The 24942-nt window shown below is 37.7% G+C and overlaps 1 protein-coding gene across 2 annotated transcripts in view; it reads left to right on the top strand.

Moving 5' to 3' along the window:
- esrrga (estrogen-related receptor gamma a) overlaps positions 1-22737 on the top strand; it is a 96542-nt gene extending 73805 nt beyond the window's left edge. For both annotated transcript variants that reach the window (XM_051723397.1, XM_051723398.1), the window contains 2 exons: positions 12705-12974; positions 19020-22737. In XM_051723397.1, coding sequence (XP_051579357.1) covers positions 12705-12974; positions 19020-19264 — 515 coding nt within the window. In that variant the 3' untranslated portion in view covers positions 19265-22737. The remainder of the gene's footprint in view (positions 1-12704; positions 12975-19019) is intronic.
- Positions 22738-24942: the final 2205 nt, after the last annotated feature.

Raw genomic sequence — 24942 nt, forward strand, 5'->3', positions numbered from 1 at the left:
GTAAGTAACCGCATTCGCATAGTCAGTGACAAGCGAAATTTGGAGGTTGCAGTTTTCCCTGTAACATAAAATGTTTACTCTATTGATGGTAATGTTTGGGGTTTGGGAGGTACAGTTAAAAAAATATGCATTCCTTTTCACTGTACTACAGCCTGTACAGCTGAAAACAACTCACTTTTGGTGCCCCTCCGTGAAGATTATACCCGGAAATTGGTGCTCACACGTGCCCATATGCCTAACAACACTTACCGCTTTGGCCACTGGGGGCAGTGTTTCGAATTTCAGAAAGCACAGACCGATTTTAGCTAAGGAAAAGTCAACATACTGTTTACAATTTCACTTTAGGTTTAGGGTTACAGGACAGAAAGTATCATTAGCTGAGTAAAAAAAAAAAAAAAACAGTAGAACTTAATGGAAAGTTCCCCCCTCAATAAAAATCAAATTAAATCAGCCATTCTTCCTCACTGACTCACCGTTCACCATGCACATTTAAGCAGACAAACTAATTCCTACTGCCCAACTACTTCCTTCACACATGCTTCACTGCTTAATTTCTAATTGTGTAATCAAAGCCTTCAATGCTCACTCATGCTGGCTGCTAAAAAGCATTTGGGTTTGTGCTACGGATTTATAGTTTATCTTTATCTGTTTCTTCATCTGTGGGTAGCTATTACGCCAGCCTGGGCAGCGTATTGTTTGGGCCTGATAGATCTGTGTGCAGTCCATCACTTGAAGCTGTGCGCCCGGAAAGCCATCGGCCCGCCTGATGATGAAATACGAGCTATCAGCCTCAGTAATGGCTGTAAAATTTCATAATTACACGGCCTTTATTACATTGCATAATGACCCTGAAGCAGTATGGAACAATTAATTAAGATTTTCAGCCATGGCTTTTGTTGAAATTAAAAGGTGCTCATTGCCGTGGAATGGGGTAATGTCTTGTCTTGGAAGCATTAAGGCATGCTTTAAGCGTAAGGCTCCCTGTCTGTCTGCGTGTGCCATTAATGCTGGATGCTGGCTGTGCTTAGGAAATGCAGGGCATTCCTTCAGTTTTGTTTGTCTGACTGGATCATGTTTGAAAAAGGCACTAATCCCTAAGTATGAAATTAATCCACGCAGTCAGGCCTCTACCAGGAAGATCTAGGAGATTGTTGTATTTAATCTCAAATGATAAGCATATAAATAATATGCTGTGGTAAATTCATTGCAGACGTTCTGAGTTAGTCCATGTTTAGAAGAAAAATGTACACTGTATCATCAAAGATTTTTTTCTTGTGTTTTTTTCCTCGACATCCAGATGAGGTAGGGCTTGTCAATAAAACCTCGTAAGGGCCTTCATCGATCAGCATGGCAAAACAAATGAATCAGTATAAGTATTTGTACTGCGCCCCTCCCAACCTGCCCAATCATACGCAAATACAAACACACACACTCTCAAACTCCTGATGATCCTGGCATCTTGAACACACATTTTTAAAGACCCCGTGAAATAGAAATTGGAGTTGTGTGGCTTTTGGTCCATGTCTGTTAGCTTTGAGGCTATATTTATCCTAGTGGACTCCTAAAAGTTGACAAAATTATCTTTTAGCAGAAATACAATAAAACATTTAGAGTCTTCCTTTTCTGGTAAAACAGACCAGAAATGTTGATGACACCGATCGTGCACTCATGGGCGCATCCAAATTTCTGTCCAGTAAAAATGCGCTATAATAGCATGCAATAGCAAGTAGAAAATCATGGTTCATGGCTATGACATAAATGGATGGCTGTTGTTTTTGTTTTTTAAAGACGACTCTTTCGAAATGTTCTGCCCCAACTTACTGTTTCAATAGAAAATATGCCAACACAGGCACGAAAACTGTATTTATCAAGTGGTTTCATGGGGTTTTTAAAATAAGTATGTTTGTCTGATGGAACAGCAGCTCCTGTGGTGACATGTGGGAGTCCCTGCCAGTAGGAGCTGTGGATTGTGAGTTTAGGCGAGCCATGTTGACCCCGTGGGGGAGGCGCACATCAAAGGCATCCGACTGACACAGGAGTGTGGGGGAGAGCTCTAGAGCTCTGTGTAAACTACACTAATACCGCCTAATACGAATAGGACAAAACTGTTGTTGTTCTTACAAACACTAGCACAAAAAAACAGAAAGTACATGGATGGGGTGAAACCGAACCTCCTGAGAAACAGGAAATTGGCATAATCAGGGTTCATTTGCATCAGGCCAACTGAGAGAGCATTGAAAGATGTGTTTATTTTGTCTTTTGCCAGATTAATACTGACCGCATTTACATGACACCAGAAAGCGGTTTATTGTGAGAATGCGGCATATTGCCAAAAAGCAGCATTCCAGTTTACATGCTCTATATAAACGGCATACTCTTTACTCCTGTATACATGCAGATCAGTCAGTAAGCAGCTTTCTCCACAGCAATGTAATTTCGCTGCAACGCTTGTGAAAATAACAAACATGGCGTCAGAGTAAGACTTTGCTATCTTATTCTCTGTTGCTTCACTTTATTTACATATATTCCAGAGTTTGTTGCTGTATTTGTTTTCTTAACTTTCCATCGCAACCTGCAGTGGAATTGCCCTGCAATAGTGAGGTTTCCCTTTCATGTAAAAGAGCATATACTCGAATGTGAGGAACAGTAAACACAGTATTTTACATTGGTGTGTATAACTGGGTGTAGTTTATAGTGTATGTGCTTTTCCCACTGTACTCTGAGAAATGTTGAATTCTTTCCGCTGTGTTGACTTGTTGGGCTCCATCCTATGACGTTTGTTATTTGGTGTGTTCACGCACATGCACACTCTTCAAACACCCATCAGAACGCCTTATGCATTTACATGGCCATATTAAGCCGCGTTCTCTGGGAGAAACCCAGGTGTGTTAAACTGCTTAATCTTAATACCTTAAGCGGCATAAGGAAATCAGCATTCTTGATTACATGATGTTTCAGAATGGCTCTTTCTGCAAAAACCCTGGAATAAACCATTTTCTTTAGTGCATGTAAATGTGGTAACTCTCATTTGCTCAACATAACTTTTTTCAAAGCAACTGAAACTTAAAGCTGAAGAGTGTGATTTTTATATATTTTTTTCTGTTAAAATACTTTCTCTTATCCCAGTTTAATATGCAGAGACAAGGCGTGAGTTTGGGGTGGGATAATTTATTTGCCCAACCAACCAGTGTTCAAAAAACCTGTTTGAAATAGTCATTATTTTTGCAATTCCATTTGGTGACACAAGTGGCACAGAAATTACACACTTCACCTTTAAAATCCACATCAATCTCACAACAACTAAAGTCAGAAAGACATCTGAGATTAATATCATCCTGCGCTCTGACCAACTCCACCCGAAACCCTTAACTGTCACCTCTACATTCATAGCACTTCATAACCGAAGAGCCAACCATAAGAGACTCTTGGGAGACATAGGAAAAAGGTGTAATTAAAATGTAAATATTGATATTTCATTGTTGGAAATGGCTTTTCGGCACTGTGGTTAATGTCACTCCATCTGTGGCGCCTCTGCCATTGCTGCTTTATTACAGTCCTGGGAGCTGCCGGCCTTCTCTGCACCCGCCACCAGGGCACATGTGCTTGTTGCTGCCTCGTTTTTATACGCAATTAACTGGAAAAGTACAGACCGAACAGTAATCCATGCTTTCTTAACCAGCTGCCTGGGTATATTTAGAATTAATCTCCTTCACCAATCGCTCTTAATGTATGCAATTAAGAGTCTGCCGATTGCTAATTAGGTGCATTAGAATCAAGAAGCAGTGCTAACTTGACTATGCAGCATCTAAATGCTTTTGTGTGGAACAAATCCTTCTAGGGAACAACAAATGTTCAGTATTTGCACCAGCAAAATCATGTCTTAATCATTTGTAACAAAATGTGATGGCTCAAATTAATTTACCTTTTGTGTTTATTTATGTGGTATTGTACTACTTTACTTTTTTTTTATGACATTAAAGATTGTTATACTTTACAGCGTCAAAATACAACAGTGTTCACGAGAGATTTTTTGCTTCAATAATCTGCTATATTTCAGTGTGGGGTGGGACTTTATTTTATCCATCATGAACTGATTGGATTTTGAAAAGTAGGTGTTACATACCAGAATGGAGTTAGGCGATTTAAGGGCAGGGGTTGACAAATTAGATGTATTGGTGATATCATTCGAAAAGGAAAATCGTTTCAGAGGTGGAGCAAGTTCATTCATTTTGATGAAAGATTATGGAGATATTTTTCTTATTTGGAATAACATGCACAATATGACTAGGAGTATTAATTAAGAAAGTAAATTTTGGGGGGCCTGGGTAGCTCAGCGAGCATTGACGCTGACTACCACCCCTGGAGTCACGAGTTCGAATCCAGGGTGTGCTGAGTGACTCCAGCCAGGTCTCCTAAGCAACCAAATTGGCCCGGTTGCTAGGGAGGGTAGAGTCACATGGGGTAACCGCCTCATGGTCGCGATTAGTGGTTCTCGCTCTCAATGGGGCGTGTGGTAAGTTGTGCGTGGATCGCGGAGAGTAGCATGAACCTCCACATTCTGGGAGTCTCCGTGGTGTCATGCACAACGAGCCACGTGATAAGATGTACAGATTGGCTGTCTCAGAAGTGGAGGCAACTGAGACTTGTCCTCCACCACCCGGATTGAGGTGAGTAACCGCACCACCACGAGGACCTACTAAGTAGTGGGAATTGGGCATTCCAAATTGGGGAGAAAAGGGGATAAAAAGAAAAACGAAAAAAAAGAAAGTAAATTGTGTACATTTTAATTTCATGTTAACTTTCCATAGTCTGATGATACAACTGAAAACTTTTGACCCCATTGCTCCACCTTTCCTCAGCAATAGTCTTGGTTGGATCTCAAATCTTTGAGTTTGGAATTCCTCACAAAATTCCTCACTGAGACAAAACATTAAGTGACAAAAAATACCATTCCATTTTTCCCCAAAGAAAAGACCTTGGGAAAAGCACTCAATTCTGTTTAACTTGAATGGTAGAGCAGAAGCCAGCAGCTGTTTAACACCGTAGCGGCGTTTGTGTGATTACGGTAAGAACTGAACGGCAGCACGCCACACACTGACACGTGAATATTTGCTCAGCCGCTAAATGGATGTGGACAGCTATGGCAGTGTTAATGTGTTTTCCCTCCTAAAAAGTGTGATTTTCTCTCTCTCTTTTTCTCTCTCTCTAACTGGTGTTGTTTGTGGAGATGAAAGGCAGCCGGTGATAAAAGCTAAGCGGAGCGCTGCGGCAGTTTGTGTGTATGCGGCTCCTGTCATCACTTCCCCTGTGTCTCCCCCTCCTCATTGAGGGGGGATGGGAGACAAAAGACCACACTGTTTACATACACAGAACACACTTGTTTGCCTTTTAATATTGTTTTTGATTTGTGCAAGACTTCTGTAAGCTAATATTTGTCGTTTATTTAGGTGGGTGTTGTTTGGTAGAGGATCTTTGAAGTGAGTTTGTTTAGTTGGTGAGGGAAGAGCATTTCAGTGCCTCACTAGGACAGTAAACGGAGAGACAGGGACTGGCATGGTGGTTGTTCTGTCTCACCCCATGGCCTTTGGCATCATTAGCTTCACCATAGGCTTATCTGTAAGCTTAGAGTAATGACAAATCAGCCAAAATTAGACAAAGAAACATTTGTTTTCATGTCAACTTTCATTAAATCGATATTGTCATGTTTTGTGACTTACAGGAAGTTCACCCAAAAATAAAAATTCTGGCATAATTTACTAATTTTAGGTACATTTTTAATGTTTTAGTGCTAAACTGACCTCACTTGAACATGCGAGAGATACTATGAATGAGCTTCTCTCATAGAGCTCATGAACGCACAACCAATATCAAAATTTTCACTGAAAAATTACTTACATTTCAGATGGTTTCTCTCCAAAACCTATCGTTTGCCTATGGAAAATATGCAATATGACGCATAAGTAGCAATTACTTTTTAATTATACTTTTGGGTCCTTTTTAAGCTTTAACCTTGTGCGACCCCGCGAACACATGTGTGGACATTGTATTTTGGCTTCACTATACGCAACACATAATTTAAATTCATTTAAACTAACTGATCTCAGTTCAAGAGACTCTGGGCTGTCAGTAAAGGGTTAAACTTTAGACGTATGGAGTCATGTGACAAAACAACAAGGCTCCAATCACAGCGGAGTTTATCTTTGGAAGAAATGGCAACAAAACTACATCTAGTAAGAAACCTAATTAAGTTTTAACACTGAAACCTGTTTGAGTCTCTAGTTTCATCCGATATGCCATTTTTTTTTATTTTAGCAATTTATCGCGAAACACCATGCTGCTAAACAGAATGTACACCAATGTGTACTTCAGCGCATTATTTCCTTAGAAATCCTATGTTTACTATGCATTATCACATTAAGAATCAACGGGTTCCTGGAAAAATAATAAACAATTTGGTAAAAAAAAAAAAAACTTTCTATAGCTTTGTATTATTTAAAAATTTCACAACTTAGTCCCACTGTCCACATCTGTTGCCATCAATTTTTTTTTTAACTATTTGCTCTAGAAAAAAATAAATATATACTGTATATATATTTTGCATGTTTATTACAGTTGGCGTTACTAGTTACAAATCAAAAAGGGAAATGGAAAATGCACACAGCAGTCACACTGGGGTCTCAGAAGGTTAAAGTGAGTCTCTATCGACTGCCATTGTATTGAAAAGACAGATATTCCTTTTTTTTTTTTTTTTTTTTTTTGTGTGTTCACCATAACTAAGAAAGTCATACGGGTTTGGCATGACATGAGAGAGAGTAAATATGCAATCATGTGTTTATGCTCAGAGTAACAGTGGGCAAAGATAAGATAGAAAAATCTTAAAAGATGTGAAAGAATAAGAATTTCATGTTAATACATTAACATCAATACAATACATTTTTATTAATGCATTGTTGTTTTTTTAAGGATTCAACATGTATTATTAGATTCTGATCTCTTAAGGCGATGTGACAGCTTGGAATACCAATATTACTATGTTTCCCCCTCACTATTTTTACAAGTAGATTAGTCACTGTGTCATCATCGTCTTGACAAAGTGTGAAAGCGAATAGTGTGTGGATTCACACAGGAGCTCAGGAGGGAGCCAGGATCCTTTAAAATAAACATCCAGCATGGTCCGTACGCAGAATAGTGATGATTCTCATTGCTCAGGCGTGCTCATTTACCCTGCAACCATGAGAAAATAAGCAGGGGTGTTGCAGAAAGTGAGATGGAGTAGTGTGTTCAGATGACGTCTAAGTAACGCTACTGAGGTGAAGTCTGCCCTAAGGAAGAGGAAAACTGACTGTGTGTGTGTGGGTGGGTGTGTGTGTGTGTATACCGGTGAGCCCTCTCAGCAGTGTAAACGTGCAGTCAGAAAAGATTTGGCAGACGAACGGCCGGTGGTTGCTATGAGGCCTGGTGGTGAGCAGTCCTGCACAGCAGGGGTTAATTTCGCATGGCTGCATCGCAGCCCCTTTCTGTCAGCCTGTGCTATGCGCTGCTCCAATGCTTATTTCTTCTGAAAAGCCACTGCAGGTTTCACAAGGCCTCAGCCATCAGATACCTTCTACTGGTGTAACCTTCACAGATCCACATACTTAGCCTTTCCTCCCCGTCTACCACATAGTGCATCAGTTTACTGAGAGAAAAAGAGAGAGATTGAGAAAAGAAAAGATTGTGCTAGTGGCAAAAGCCCCCTTTGTGCTGAAGTGAGTGAGTGAGAGAGAGAGAGAGAGAGAGAGAGGAAATGAGCTCTGAAGCCAGTCTTTGGGCTAAGAGAGTTAAATTGAGAGGATGTTACTAGAGATTGAACGGTGAATCAGATAATGCCTGTGTGTCATGTGGATGGGGCAGTCTGCTTTGTGTCTGCCAAATAAAAGAGTCTCTTATCCAAAGTTACATGGATTTTTTTTTTCTTCCTTTACAAAAATATATGAAGGAGAAACTGATAAATAAGTGCATTAATAAACCAAGGTTATTGCCATTTATGAAAACTATTATGAAGATAAAAATGTGTCAAATATTTTAGTTAACTAAAAAATAGAATAAAAAGGTTTGCAAAAAAATGAACATAAAAATAAATAAATAAACCAGAATTGTGCACTAAAATGCCAATGCCCAAAAATTCTAAGCCTGAATTTAGACTTTCTGTGTATTCTGTCAAAAAGCAAACCAGTTGCATTTTCTGACAAATTGTCATGTGTATCACCGTAGGCACATAGAACAGTTTGTAGTGCCGTGTTGTAAAGAATTAAAACTAAAACTAATATTGAAACTTAATATAAATTAGAGTAAACTGGGTTTAACTGAAATAAAACTGGTTATGACAATTAAAGCTAACAATTAAAAATACAAAATGAATAAAAATAAAAACTTACAATAACTCTGGAATAAATACATATTTACATAAAAACATTAAAAAAAAATGTAAAAAAAAAAATGAATGCACTCTTTTTGGATAAAATCCATTCTTTTGGGGGGAAATTCAAACTGTCATGCCTTATTCTGTGTCATTCCTCCACTTTGTCATCAAACTTCCTTTTGTTACAGGAAGTCCTTTGGGGAAAATGGGCTGTACACATATAACACAGCTGAAATAACTCTGGCAGGCTTTAAATTGACTCTTTGGATCCTCGCTCACGCAGAAAAGCTCCCAAAAGTGAATTGTGATCACAGTCGCCACCAAGCTCTTTTGTGGAATGAAATAACAGATGAAAAGAAGGGGGGGAAATGCATCTTTAAAGTATGCCCTCGCGTAAATGTCAATAGAGAACCTTTTCCATCATCAGCAGTAAATTCACATTGATGGCTCTTTTCTTCTCTCTATCGATCCGGCCATGAGAACGTAGATTTGTATCTGTTAATTAATGCGTCCTGAAACAGCATTTGTATTAATCAGGGAGATAAGAAAAATTGGATGCCTGCACTGGCATGACAACCGTAAAAGCACGAGCCCCTGATAAAATCATTGATGGACTTCAATAAAGAGGGGGGGGAAAAGTTCTTCTTTCCACTCAATAAACTAATCATCCGGCTTTTAATTATTCTGCGGAGAGATGTGTAGAGATTGGGGAATGTGTAAATCTAATTATTTACTAACAGCAGTGACTGGGAGGGAGGGCTGGGAGTGGCACAGGGGGAGCTCAAGGCGATGGGCTCCGTCCATCTGCCACTCCAGTCCGCTCCACTCCACAACTCCCCTCCCTGACCGGCTCTCCCCCACCCACCCCCTGCCTTTATTTTGTCTCTCTGTTTTCCCTCATGCTCTCATTCTCTTTGTCCCTATTCGTATTCAGTCTCCAATCATACTGTGTGCTGTTGTACTGAATATCAGCAGTTAATATTGAGTAACTTACATTTTAGATACAATATAGGTATTGTGTCTATTTTTACGCTACTGATGAAAATTGTTCCAACCAAAGACTGGCAGCCTGTCTGGAATATCATGAACACAGAAAATATCCAATTTGAGTCTGCAGCCTCCAATCATTACTTTGACTCTTCTATATTTCATTTACTCTTATGATAAACTCAACAGATAATGACCTTTAGTCCAATTAGTCAAAACAAAAATGCAAATTCTCTCGCCATTTACTCATGCCATCCCAGATGTGTTTGACTTTCTTCTGATGAACAGATTTTTAGAAAAATATCTCAGCTCTGAAGGTCCATACAATGCAAGTGAATGGTGGCCAGAACTTTGAAGCTCCAAAATGCATATAAAGGCAGCATAAAAGTAATCCCCATATGACTTCAGTGGTTAAATCCATATCTTCAAAAGCGATATGATAGGTGTGGGTGAGAAACAGATAAATATTTAACTCACCACTTTCACTTTCACTACCACATTCTTCCTCTTTTGTTTTTGGCGATTCGAATTCTTCATGCCTATTGCCAGCTACTGGGCAGGGAGGAGAATTTATGGTAAACAAGGACTTAAATATTGATCTGTTTCTCACCGACACCTATAATATCACTTCTTAAGATATGGATTTAACCACTGGAGTTATATGGATTAGTTTTATGCTGCCTTTATATGCTTTTTGGACCTTTAAAGGTCTTACCAACATTCACTTGCATTGTATGGATCTACAGAGCTGAAATATTCTCCTAAAAATCTTTGTTTGTGTTCAGCAGACGAAAGATAGTCATACACATCTGGGATGGCATGAGGATGATTAAATGATGAGAGAATTTTCATTTTTGGGTGAACTATCCCTTTAAGCAATATCACACTAGCGAGAGTGCTGTTGTACTGAATATCGGCAGTTAAAATTGAGTAACTTACATTTTACATACAATATTGCCAGGTATTTGTTCTATTTTTGCTCTGCTAATGAAAGCAGTTCCAAACGAACACTGTATTAAATATCAGCACGCTTGAGACACTGCTTGTCCAATCAGATTAGCAGACCAGAACTAACTGTTGTGTAATATTATTTTTTATTGTGTATTGTAACACGTTAAAATTTAAAGTGATCTGGTATGCTTGTTTCCAGAGTATGCTGATGGATTTTTTCCAAACTTTCAGCAATATTAAAGGATTACAAGTACCTCCAAGGAGAGACAATGTAGGATCGTATTTTTAGCCCATGCCACCTTTCATTGAGGCAATTCTCTTGTAAGAATGTGGCAGTCTTGCATTAGTCCCCCTTAAGAAATTCTTGGCTTAATCCCTTTTGATGATTTTATTAAGTAGTAGAAGATGGCCCTGCCAACTGGCATTCAGCACACTAGCACCAGCAGGCCAGGGGAGGTACCAACTGCTCACTAGCTCTCAGTCAGCCTCTAATGAGATCAGAGATGTTAACAGTTTCAGATAATAAATTAGCGGTTGGTATAAACAATAGCCTGAAACCTTTACCTAATGAGCTCCTTGCCAGTAGTGTTCAGCTCACAGAAAGATATTTTAAAAAGTATTTATTTAAAGTAAAATATTGCTCGCTTCCTCTGAAGGCATCTCTCCACAACAGATGTTGGTAAGCATCTCCTTACTGGCGTTCCCCTGCCACCCAGATTAGCCCCCTTGCTGTCGCAAAGAGAGATGCCTCATCTGTTCTTGGAAGAGCAGTAGGAGTAAAATGAGACGAAAAGGTAGAGGCACAGTCAGATGGGTGTCCAGTGCCAACAGGTGCTGTTGTGCCTGTCCCTCACCTTTAGAGCTGACAGAGGGCCTTTAAAGCAGTTCACCAATCTCTTCAAAGGATTTTATTTTAGATGGAAATGTTTTATGTTTTTGAATAAAAACTATGATTCTCTATTTGTTTCAAACAGATGTCATTTGTAAGTATTCTAATTATGAATTATATTTTTTACTCAAACCTAAGGATTTATTGTATAGTACTACCACTGATATATAGGTGGCACTTTTTCCAAAACAGTTGTTTGCAATTTTCTCCAAAACAAAAGGGCTGAAGTACGGAAGCCCTGACCTAGGGTGACATTTTTTTTATTTTTTTTATTTTTTTTTTTAGGTGTTTTAGTGCCTTCCTGAGCCTTTCTCTTTTTTCTTTCTGTCTAAAAAAAAAGAAATAAATAAATAAAAAATTCTCTCTAAAAAACAAAAACATAAAAAAAAGGAGAAAAAAAAGAATTCTCTCTAATTTTTTTTTAATTGTATTTATTTGTAAGACATTGGCTTCAGAAGTCACTAAGACACCTAAAACAAAAAAAAATTCGCCTAGTGATTTTTTTTTCCTCCACAGTGTGGTTCAGGGCTTCTGTACTGAAGCAACAGTTTACCCAAAAATGAACATTCAGTCATTATTTACTCACCTTCATGTCATTTCAAACCTCTATGATTATATTTATTTATTTATTTATTTTTATTTATTTTTTTTCTTTGTGGAAACCGAAATTTGTAACTATTGTAGAACTGTTATGTAATTCTTGCCATACAGTGATCATAATGACCATGGTTGTCAAGACCCGAAAAAAATATAAATAAAATAAAAGTAGTCCATATGATTTGTGCACTATTTTCCAAGACTTCTGAAGCTATATGATAGCGTCATGTGAGGAACAGTCCCAAATTAAGTCATTATTAGTTAATAATCTTGCCCTCCTCTTCTACTTTAGTGTTCCACTGGAAAATAACAGCATACAGATTGTAACAATATGAGGGTGAGTAAGTAATGACAGAATTTTCATTTTTGGGTAAAATATTCCATATTTTATAGAGAGACAAAAAAGGCATCCACCTAATAGGAAGTTTCAAACACCACTCATGAATACGAACTTCATGCTTTCCTTTACTTTTAACAAAAAGGCGAGAAAAATAGGCAAAAAGTGAACGTGCAGGCTGGGGGAAGGTGGGAGAAGAAGGAGTTTGAGGCAAGCAATTAGTCTTTCAGTTGGTGTGATGGGAAGAATTGATCCATGCTGCATGTTGGGTGAGATAAGGAGTGCCCTCCCTCAGGATGCCCCCTGGCCTGCTACGCAGCAGGAGATGAGAGCCAAGGCTCGTGCTAGGTGCCTCTACTCGCTCCCACTGGAGTTTTCCTCCGGAATGTCAATGCTTTCCACTAACATGAACCAGAAACTTCTGACAATGAACTGAAAAGAGCTCTTATATCGTATACTGCCGTTGAATGTTGATTTGAGGGTTTAACAATCATCGTTGTTCGGTTTGCGTTAAACAAAGCTCTTTCTCTCACTTTTCTCAGGGTTTTCCACGCTGTCACTGGCTGACCAGATGAGTCTTCTTCAGAGCGCTTGGATGGAGATCCTGATCTTGCGTGTAGTCTATCGCTCGCTGTCTTTTGAGGACAAGTTGGTGTACGCTGAGGACTACATCATGGATGAGGACCAGTCCAAGCTGGCCGGCTTGCTCGACCTGAACAATGCCATTCTGCAGCTGGTGAAGAAATACAAGAGCATGAAACTGGAGAAGGAGGAGTTTGTCACTCTTAAAGCTATTGCCCTGGCTAACTCAGGTAAAACACAGTGTAACTGACATTTTTTCATGCCCTTTTTGGTTCTTAAACAAAGAAGATCTGTGTTGCAGCAGTTAGCGCACATGATCTCATGGAGCTATGATTCTCATGTGGGTTCAGAACGAAACTTGTTCTTGCACTAAAAAAAGCTAGATGCAGTGCAACGAATAGAAACAGTGTAAATGAAATAAGCTATGTTTTAGTTTGAAGTGCGCTTGAGGCCTCTTGAATTTCCTGCCATCATGCATTTAAATCAATGTTTGTTTATATGTCGTCTCTCTAAAGAGGATGGACTTTTAAAAATGTGTCAGTATAGAAATATTATTTTGTAATTATTTGATTTAATTTCCTTCTGTGAGAATATTAAATATTGTTAAATACACATGTATAAAGGTAGAATTATTCAGGTACTTTTCACTCTTTTTCTCATGTTTTTTCCTTTTCTATGCATACACACAACAACAACACACAAAATACAGTGTTCCCACCCCTCCCCACCCCTTTTGAAATCCTTCAAAAGCAAGGCTGCTGCCCCTCTCCAAATTAGCATAAGTCTCTCCTCAGATGCCTCTTAAGTAAGGAGCCCATCACTATGCACCTGCATGTCAATAACAGGCTCTGATGTTGTCCAGCATCGACAGTCACATCATGGCCCTCAGGCTCCCTTTGTGTTGACCCCATCTTTGAACTTTATCTTGGTTGCCGGCCAGTAGTTTTCCCTTTAATTACAAGAAGGAAACTGTCAATAAAATCTGTTAAATAGGACGCAATGAGCAGCTTGAATGGGAGGGCGGCTATTTGTTCAAATTCTCCAGCGCTCAAGGTATTGACAGTTTGTTTTCTGGGGCCATATGTGACGATCAATCTCCGGCTGGGCCTGGCCATGCTGAAAAATGAAAAAGCAGATTGCTTTTGCTTGCTTGCGGATGACGGCTCGCTAGTTTGGCCTGTCCCGCAGACATTGGTGGCCCTTCTGCCCAAAGTGCACCCCTGAGAGAGCGAGAGTGCGTGACTCTTTTGACAAATTCTTTTTTAATTGATTCGGTGATTAGCAGTTCATCTCTGTTTGTTGATGTGCACGTTTGTAGAGAGCAATAGGGTGGGGTTTTCACGTAGAGATGGTCGATATGTAGATGTATTCAGATGCATTTTTTACTGACGCATACGACAGCCTTCTGTTACAATGAGACTTAGTGCTGTCTTTTTATTTTTTTCTCTATTTCTCTCTCTCTCTCTCGTGTCATTCTCTGTGTTTATCGCAAATTTCTTTTCTGCGGCTTTCTTTTCTCAAGAGGGACATGCATCATGTCTGATTTTAAAGGTGAGCCATTTTGTCACTTCTTTTTTTTTTTGGTGGAGAGGAGAGTGCTTTAGACAGCTGCTAAAAAAAAAATGATACACTCCACCATTTCCTGCAGCCCTGAAGTGCTGGGCATTTCTGCTGAGAGCCATATGTTTTACAGTCTTTTAATGGTCACAGTATTGCTTAAGCAATCTGTGTCAGAGAAATATTTTTGTCAAAGTGAGGAAAATGTCCTATTTATTTGAAACCTTTACAAGGATCGGTCTAAATGAAGTGCATGTCTCCTTTTTAAAGGGCATTTCGAGTAAATACGACACACAAACAAGCAAAAGAAACAACCAAAACAAAAAAGGTCAATCAAAAAGCAAATGTATCAGTGGCCTATTACCTCTTTTATCTTCACTATAGATTGAATACAACCGTTTACTGTTACATTTCAAGTGTCATTCTGAGAAATCAAAGCAAATTGTAATTTGAGATTGTATTTTGGATAGTTATTAAAGTGAAAATGCTTCACTTGTGAAGCACAAATACTGAGTACACATTTCCGTGAATGCCAAGTGTTTCAATGTCTCCAGCGGTGATGGTGAGATTGATAGAGCCACCGACGTGACCGCTTGTGTGAAAAGGTGCAGGTAAGCACTTTACTGCCAGGGATTTCTGTCAGATCACAGGTCACTTTTCAAATGGCCAAAGCCCATGTGACTGATGGACGAGACTTCGCTGTCTTAATTCTAGATTGGGGAAGAGCAGCCTCCAGATACTGAAGGGCTGGAATATTGAACTAGCCAGAGGTAGGCAGGATGTTCACCCTACAAGCCAATCCAAAGGACAGACTCTCTACTAACAAAGGAATCTCACTAGAGGAATTCTCTCTCAGCATCTCGCTTTTATCAATACTTGACCCCACTATTATTATTTAACGTGTATGTATCAATTGATTCAAAGCAATGCATTCACTGTGACATCTTTGACAAAAGCCAGTGTGCATTTGGACATTTTATCCTAAGGGAACAGGATTGGATTGACACGCTACAGTAGGGTCAATACTGTTGGTCGAGTCAGTCTATAAAGAACAAGTCAGACAAAGCACTTTCTTTAGCATCGTGATGAAATAAAACCATGCCAGCTCTGTGTAGTACCATCTAAGTATACAAATTCTGTCATCATTTACTCACCCTCATGTTGTTCTAAATTCATTTGACTTTTTTCTGTGGAACACAAAAGAGTGTAAGCCGCAGTCACAATTCACTTTCATTGTATGGATTAAAGATGCAATGAAAGTGAATGGTGACTGAGGCTGTCATTCTGCCTAATTACTGTATCTCCTTTTGTGTCCCGAGTTGGAAAGAAAGTCATACAGGTTTGAAACAACATGGCAGTGAGTAAATGATTACTGAATTTTCATTTATGGGTGAGCTACCCTTTTAATTGTTGAAGCATTTTTTAGCAAAAAAAACAGTAGCTGTCTGAGACTAATTGGGTTCTCAGAGGCATGTCTGTTTCGGTGAATGGGTGTGATTTCTGTACTAACGAGTGGAAATGCAAATGCAGCCTGTTTGACATTTCTGGCAGACAATGCCAGTCAGGCTGAGGTATTGTTGCCTGACTAGATCCTCTGTTTCTCTTTCTCAGACGAGTGCCGTATCAGCTCTCCTCCAAACACTGTTTCTGTCGCCTGTGCCATTCATCAGTCCCATAGAGTGGCTTGTAAACATGTGGCAAAAAAAAGCCTCTGCATTTAACTCTCAAGTGTGCCTTTAATCACTGGAGAATGAGATTAGGGTTGGCAAAAAAAAAAAGGATGTCACATTCTTTAATCCTATTTCTTTTGCCAAGATTTTCTCCTAAGGTTTCTGTTGGGCAGAAAATAAATGGTAAAAAGAAAAGTCCTGTATGCAAAAATATAATGCTTATTTTTTTAAGCAGAGTGGATTTTAAATAAAACCTATATATATATATATATATATATATATATATATATATATATATATATATATATATATATATATATATATATATTCATCTTTGATATTTCCAAGTTGCATTCTTATTGTTGTTAAAAAAAAAAAAAGGCAGAGCTCACGCCACTCTTAATGTAGTCAGTCCAGTTGAGTCACACCTTCCAAATTCTGTCATTGTTTATCCTCCATGTCGCTTAACATTATTTATTTTATTTTATTTATTTTTTTCTTGTGGAACACAAGCAGAGTTATCATCAAAATGTCAAAGCTGCTCTTTTCTATGCAATTGAAATGTATGGTGATCACTGGCTCAGTTCATTAGCAAATTTTCTTGGTTTATTAAAAAACTGCCACTAGACTAATATATTTAAGGGGCTGTTCACATTAACACATTATTGTGTCATCTGCGCAGATGGACATCTGAATTAGATGGCTATTTTTGAAAACTGTGTGGCATCTTGTTGCTTTTAAGATGCCGTGTAAATTTAAAAGCACTTTAACGTTTAAAAAACGGCCGCATTATATTAAGTTTGTTGCCCTTTTTAATGCAATACTAGCTTTTTGTAACATTTAATTTTTGTTTTTATGTAGCTTTTTTAACGTCTAGCTTTTTTTACATTCTTGCATGTAAGGCAAATACATTTTCGTTTGAAAACGCATCTTTTTCTCTACATTTTGGCCTTCCGTCCAGATTGAGACACCGTTTTTGACAGCGAAAACCGAGCTTTTTGAAAACGCTCTCCCAAGTGGATAAATTTGAAAACACCATCTTTGCGTTGTAGTGTGGACAGGGGAAACGAAGATGTAATGTAATCCATTCAACTCAAAACAATCAAGATGGCAGCCCATGTTGTAGCTGCATTTTTGTGTCTGTTATACACTTTGATAGCATCATTAAAAAGTAGTGCTGTTAGTCGGTTACAATTTTTAATCTCAATTAATAAATTTGGTAGTTAATCGCAATTAATCGCAGATTTTGAAAGTGCTGCAATTTGACACTATATATATTTATTTTCTTGTCGAAATGCATTTATTTTCATCTTAGGAAAGAAAACAAAACAATATGTAACAATATAATGCTTTATTAACATTTTCCAAACAAAGCCTTTCACAAGAAATGCACTAAAATAGCACCAAATTCGAGTAACATTAAACGTTTCCCAAAATGTAAGTGGGAGGTTGACTAATTGAAATAACTAGTTTCCCCATATGTTGCATATTCATTGCAATGGGCATTAAATCTCTTTAATTAATCTGCCAGTTGACTATGGCTATCCACTTTGTTTCAGCAGTCGTGAAGTTGCGTTCATGATTCATGTCATAGTGTCAATGCTTGATCTTTGAACTCACCATGAAAAAAGCTTCCAGATGAAAACATCTCTTTCTGCGTTTTGGTGATAGTTAAGACTTGACTTGCTTCTGTGGTAATTAAAATGCGCCTTACACGTCCCATAGGCTTGTTTTGTACATTAAATAGCTCTAAGAGCTCCTTTCTCCATCATTTTATCTCTGACAGGGAAGAACTGTTAGAGATTCTTTTATTTACTTAAATAACAACCTCCGCAGCTCTATCATAGGAGAGTATTACAAAAGTACCACCCATTGAATGTCAATGGAACTGCCGCGTTATGCTATTTTATGCTAAGCTTGAAGGCTAATCTTGGTAGAAGGGCTCTGGTGCTGTGCCTGATTGTGGCATGTGCATCAGTGTAATGACTCCGCCATTCACACAAGTGTTTATGCCGTATTAATGGTAAATGCGTTAATCGCGATTAAAAAAATTAATGCGTTAAACTTTTTTTATTAATCACATGCATTAACGCATTAATTCTGTCAGCTCAATTAAAAATAAATGTTACTTTGTGTAACCTTCACATTGCATTCCTTCAAATTCGATGAGAAGTTTACTCGGAATTGCTGTCTGGCAACGTAACACGAGGACAACTGGGTTTCAGACTGTACATGGAACAGCGATTTTTCGCATGCCCAGTAAGGGGATTTAAGCGTTTTCATACGTTTCAGTGTGGATGAGAAACTTTTGGAAAGCACTTGAAAATGGCAGTGTGGATGGAGAGCATTTCGAAAACAAAAATGCTGTTTTCAAATTTATCCAGATTAATGTGGACGTAGCCTTAGTATTTGGTCTGAATGGCCCCTTATACTTTTTTTGGGGGGGGTTCCCTCCCCTTTTCTCCCCAATTTGGCATGCCCAATTCCCAGTGTGCTCTAGGTCCTCGTGGTGTAGTGACTCAATCCGGGTGGCGGAGGACGAATCTCAGTTGCCTCCATGTCTGAGACAGTCAATCCACGCATCTTATCTTGAGCGTGTTACCACGGAGACCTAGTGCATGTGGAGGCTTCATGCTATTCTCCGCAGCATCCACACACAACTCACCATGCTCCCCACCGAGAGCGAGAACCACATTAAAGTGACCACGAGGAGGTAAACATAACATGACTCTACCCACCCTAGCAACCCGGCCAATTGGTTGCTTAGGAAGCCTGTCTGGAGTCACTCAGCATGCCCTGGATTTGAACTTGCGACTCCAGGTGTGGTAGTCAGTGTCTTTACTTGCTGAGCTACCCAGGCCCGGCCCCTTATACTTTTAAAAAGAAAACTCACCAATGACGCCAAGTTAACTAGGACCGCTATTGAAATAGTGTGAATATTTTCACATCACATCACATGCATTTATTTATTTAGGGGACCTAGAATAATGTGTAATATGGAAGTTATTTGAAGTTACTCAACATTCTGCTCCAAATCTTTTTTTCCAGATTCCATGCATATAGAGGATATGGAAGCTGTACAGAAACTCCAGGATGTGTTGCATGAGGCCCTGCAGGACTACGAGGCGGGCCAGCACCCAGAGGACCCGCGCCGAGCCGGCAAATTGCTCATGACCCTACCCCTGCTTCGGCAAACGTCCACCAAGGCAGTGCAGCACTTCTACAGCATCAAACAGGACGGCAAAGTGCCCATGCACAAACTGTTTCTGGAGTTGCTGGAGGCCAAGGTCTAACTCCATCCCCTTGCTGGCCCCACGCTATACTGAAGGAGCTGGAGGGGTACGTCACTGACTCCACCCCTTTACCCGGGCAGACACTGACTAATTCTCTGCCACTGTTTGTGAAACCTTTGTCTATAAACTTTATCAAATAATAACTAAAAACATAACCATAATGGTACTTCTAATTACTGACAATGATACGTAATATAAGAATGATTTCAATTGTGATTATTGAGAAAAATGTGAAATGAAAACAAAAAAAATTACTGCTTTCATTATTTAGCAGTGGGACTTTAAACCAGCTTTCGACTTGTTCTTCTGGAAAATCTGATGCTGACATTTTTTGTGCTATTGAGACATTTTGTTGATTTTCAAAAGAGAAATTCTCTGGAGCCGAGAAAGACCAGCCCTGCCAAAGGAAAAAGGTCCACCCAGTGGACACCAGCAAGCTAAACTTTCCCCGAACTTTACTGTTCAGCTCCAATGTTGCTGAAGGAATCTAGGAATTGTCCCTCTTTACCATAAAATACACATCATAGTGACTATGTGCAGTATTACATTACAAGTCATCGGAGCAGTTTTACCATGTGATAGCCAAACAGAGATTTTTACGTCTTTGAAAAAGCTGCTCCTCACCATTACTTAGCCATGTGGATTGCTCATGTGTGTTTCACTACCTTGTTGTTGTTTTTTTTTTTTTTTTTTGAAGTCTTCCAAACACTTCTAGCCTCTTTTAATGGTTTCATTTTTATCTTTTCAGGGAATAGCCTAAGCTTTAGTCTTTCATGCAATACAAAGCAAAGACAAACTGCAGTGGTGAAAGAACAAACTAATATATTTATTCGTTTTATTTTATTATGCTTTATTTCAGTATATTTGTACTGTACTGAAGGATGTAAATATATAATATGGTCATCAAATATGATGTTTCCTTAATTAATGTTAATAATTGATCGTTATGTTTTTCTACCGACCACCATGTTTCGCAAATACGAATCATGAAGACGAAAACCTGGTATCTTCTCTAAGCAATAGATGTTTAAAAAGTGAAGGTGTAAATGTATGCAATTCTCTTTTGTTTAGTGCCACACTTAACTTTCGCTTTTCTGTCTGTGCTTGTCATAAGATGATAGATTACATACATGCAATGGCCAGAAGGACCATAACCATTATCTCAAGCAAATTATATATGCATACTGTATATATTAACTTCAGCCTCTAAATTCTATTGACATTATTTCATACTGAAGCAGTATTTGAACTGTTAAGCAAAATAGCACTTAGCGAACACATCACCATGAGTTGACGGAGAAACATTGTAGGTTTAGTTTCATGGTGGTCCTAATTTTTACAAGAATAGTGTCAGAGATATCATAACGTGATGTAATCTTCCTCAAAGCAAGCAATCCACAGCCTTCATCAGAAATATGTCAGTATTAGTATGGGGTATTTTCTGAATATTCTTAAGCATTGTATATTGTAAATTAACAGATTATAAATCTAACCTAAGACATTTTATTGGAACAGAAAAAAAAAAAAAATGTAGTTCAGCTTCTTGGTGTTTCATGTCTGCTGTGTTTTTTCTGAAGCATCGATTCCCCCCATTTACTACCCGTAGTGATCGCAGGTCTCACTGTTCAGTATACTTTCTTTTCTTTTTCTCTCTTTTCTTTTTTTTTTCTTTTTTCGGGACAGTACAATTCGAGATAATACTGGATGTATGAATCCTCAAGAGACAGGTGCAATGGGCTCTCAAATAAAAGACTCTTTCTATTTACCATTAGATTAACTGATCACGATCGATATAATCTATGCTGATATATAAGTGAATACAGATATTTAAAGGAGGTACACCATGTACAAGAGATCATCTGTGTAACTCCGATCTTATAGACTAACACCTGTATATCATAGGTTACAGATATTTCAAATTACTTCCTTTTCACCCCTTTTTTCTGATCTTTTCTCTATTTTCCTTTTTTTTAACAAAATGCTGTACAGAAGGCCTTCCATGCTGAACTCCATTGGTATATATCTTGACTCTTTGAGGTTGCACAGGGAAGAAGCGTTTTTTGTTTGTTTTTGTGTAAGATCAGTTTTTAAAGCTATCACTTTGACTGTGTGCTTAATAAAAATGAAGAAAAAAAAGAACAGATAATTTTTTAAGGGAAACGGGGATGAGGGTTTTAGTTGCTTTTCCTCAGTCTTGATCTATAAATACACTGTATCTATCATTAGTTATTCAAAACTCTAAATAGATTGTGCTTTGGAAAGGGTAGTGTAATGTGACTCTAGATCTTATCGCTCATGGCAACACATCAGATGGTCAAAAACGTTGGGTTGGGGTGATCTTGCTCTTGATAAGATGTTGGTACTTTCAATTTTTCACGTGAACAAGAAAAAGAGGTGCTGTTTTCTTCTATGTGATTTTGTTTTCGTTCATGTTCATTTGTGTTGTCTTTAATACTGATCACATGAAAATCAAGTATACGAAACAAGACTCTCATCAGCAACTTCAGATGAGCTTTATAATTCTTTTCAGTTTTGTAAGGTTACACGAAAATGAAAGCAAGTGGTCCTGGTCTACATTCGGACACTATTTTAAGGTATGCATTTTTTTTTTTTTTTTTTTTAAGTTAAACCAAGTTGGCAATGCTTTCAGTGCACAAAATGATGAACAAAACAATACTTTTATGAAATGTATCATGTAATTTTGAAGAAAATTGTATGGAGACCTGTCAAACAATTCAAAGACAATTTTATTATGTCTTTCAAAACCTTCCTCATCTATTCAGCATAGAACTCAAAGTGTAATTTAGCCGTAAGGTACCGATTACAACTTTGCTTTTGAGAGATATTTTCTTATTTCAAGCAACATGATGGTACAACACACATCTGTTGTACATTGTGATTTCATTAGATCAAAATGCTGTAACTATTGGACTGTTTTGCAAATTATAGCATAATAGGATTAAGGATGATCAAATGTACAAACAACTGCTATTTTTCGATGTTAAAGAGGTTATAGGTGTTGCTTGTATTAATTCATGCATTGACACGTCTGCCAAACGCATTTAGGCTTCCTGGCAGTCAAACACTGAAACATAGACCACTGAGGGAAAGGACGAGATCCAGAAAAAGGAAGGGGAAAGAATAAAAGAACATTTGAAAAAGCTTTTATGATCAATATGATATATTTCAACCGAGGAGTTGCTGAAACAACCTGTAGTGAGAATCATGTCTGTAGTTTTTAGATGTGCTCCACATCGGTAAAACTATTAACTGTATATTTTTGTGATGTGCATCATTGCTGTGTGCTCCAAACAATATGTCAATTTGTGTAAATGTATTTATTTTACATTGTATATATTGTTCAATGCAAAAAGAGAGACCTATGATTCTGTAACTACGATCAGTTCAGATGTGTAACTCCAATTATGCCTTTCAGGATAATAGTAGAGCAATATTAAACATGCTTCCAGTTTTGACTCGGGCTGTGTTTTCATGTGTGAGAACCTGTTTTCAGTCTTAATGCCTAATGATTTTGGCATATTTTGCTGTAGTGTTGCATAGACTGCATGCAACTCAGTCTCTCCTTATGGTAAACCTTTGAAATCAATTACATTAGTTTCACTTACAGTATTTTATTCAAAATACATGCAAATCATTTTTATTTGTTTGATTTTGAAACAGTAGCCTGTTAGCCTGACTTAGTTCCAGTCTAAATTAATTATTTGGTGAGTGGTTGGAATTACATTTCCAGGAACACTTTGTTCCCTTTTTTAAAGGGTTTATAAAAGGTTCATTAATGACTAATAAGTCATATAAAAATGCATTATAAATAATTGAAATGCAGCATTTATAAGTAATTTATAACAACATGAATAAAAATAAAAACTTTCAATACCTGCAATATCTGGAAATAGTGAGCATTTTAACTAACATGTTATAAATGCTTAATAAATACACCTATTCATAATTAAATTAAATCACAAACATAAAATGCCCTAATTCATGATTTATGTTGCAATGCAGCAAAAATAGATTATTATAGATAGATATAGTCTTGGCAACTTTTTATATGTCCACTTTACATTAAGGTATACATTTTCATAGGTTCCTAATGTTAAGAAAGTGTTAGTAAGTATTTATAACATGCGAGGTAAAATGGCTCACATACTCAAATGGTAATTATTGCATGACAGTTACCCTTTTTGTTCATGTTACAAATGCACATCAATGATTTATAATGCATTTATAAATGAATTATTAGCCATTAATGAACCTCTTTATAAACCTTTAGCAAAGGAAACTTTAATGTAAATTTTATCTTAGGTCCCATACTTGTTCATTAATATAAGCCAGACATCGCCCTCCTTACTGGGTTGTACTACTTGTTGACATTATTAGATGTAAATAAAATAATGTTTTTGATTCTAATAGGCACATAATTAACATTTCGATGCCAATTTAATTTAATCAGTAAGTATAATGTATATTCCGCATTTGATCATGATAAAGTAGGCCTATATTAATTTCATATATATATATATGTTAACTTACAATAGTTAACATGAACTAACAATGAACACTATTTTTACAGCATTTATTAATATTCATTATTAATGTAAATGTCTAAATGTACTAACTTTTTTATTAAAAGTTGCATATGTCATCATAGTTAACCTCTTGCGACCAGAGTGTGAATGCTGTGTGCATTTTCCATTTCCTTTTTTGATTTGTAATTAGTAGCACCTAATAAACATGCAAAATAATTTTCCTAGAAATTGACGGCAACATATGTGAACAGTGGGACTAAGCTGTGAAATTTTCAATAATACCAATATATAGAAAGTATGATTTTTAATATCAAATTGTTTCTTATGCTTCCAGGAGTGTTGGTTATTCATGTTTTTGAGACATTACAGACATTACATCAGAAATGAGCATAATTCAAAGATGATTCAAAGAAATGGACAACATCATCCAATCATTGCCAAGCATGTTCAAATAAAATTATACATTATAAATTCTGAATCTTTGTACTGATTACCATTGTTCCATGTCTGCCAAACATGTTGAGTGGTCCAAACATCATATGTAGCCTGAAACTAAACTTTTGTAAGGAAGTTTGAATTGAATGCACTTAGCTGCATAGAGAGCTATAGGATGACTTATGTGCTGTCTGTCTGCACTGGTCTCAGAGCAGTTTTTCATCTAACTCCATATAAAAAAAAAATTAAAAAAAATAAGCTTTTGGGTGAACCCATTGATTCTCAATGTGGTAATGCTATAGGGAAAATGCAATAAAGTACACATTAGTGTACATTGTGTTTCACAGTGTAGCGTTTTGCGATAATTCGCTCAAATAAAAAAATGACATATCGGATGAAACTAGAGACTCTAATCTTTTGACTCAAACAGGTTTCAATGTAAAAACTTAATTAGGTTTCTTACCAGATGTAGTTTTGTTGCTGTTTCTCCCAAAGACAAACTCCGCTGTGGTCGGCGCCAAGTTGTTTTGTCACATGACTCCGTGCGTCAGAAGTTTAACCCTTTACTGGGTTTTGCACAGTCTCCTAAACTGAGATCAGTCGGTTTAAATGAATTTAAACTATGCATTGCCTATAGCGAAGCCAAAATACAATGTCCACGCATGTGTGCTCAAGGTTGCATAAGGTTAATGCATT

The sequence above is a fragment of the Myxocyprinus asiaticus genome, chromosome 17 (genome assembly GCF_019703515.2).
Source record: "Myxocyprinus asiaticus isolate MX2 ecotype Aquarium Trade chromosome 17, UBuf_Myxa_2, whole genome shotgun sequence".
In the NCBI taxonomy this organism is placed as follows: domain Eukaryota; kingdom Metazoa; phylum Chordata; class Actinopteri; order Cypriniformes; family Catostomidae; genus Myxocyprinus; species Myxocyprinus asiaticus.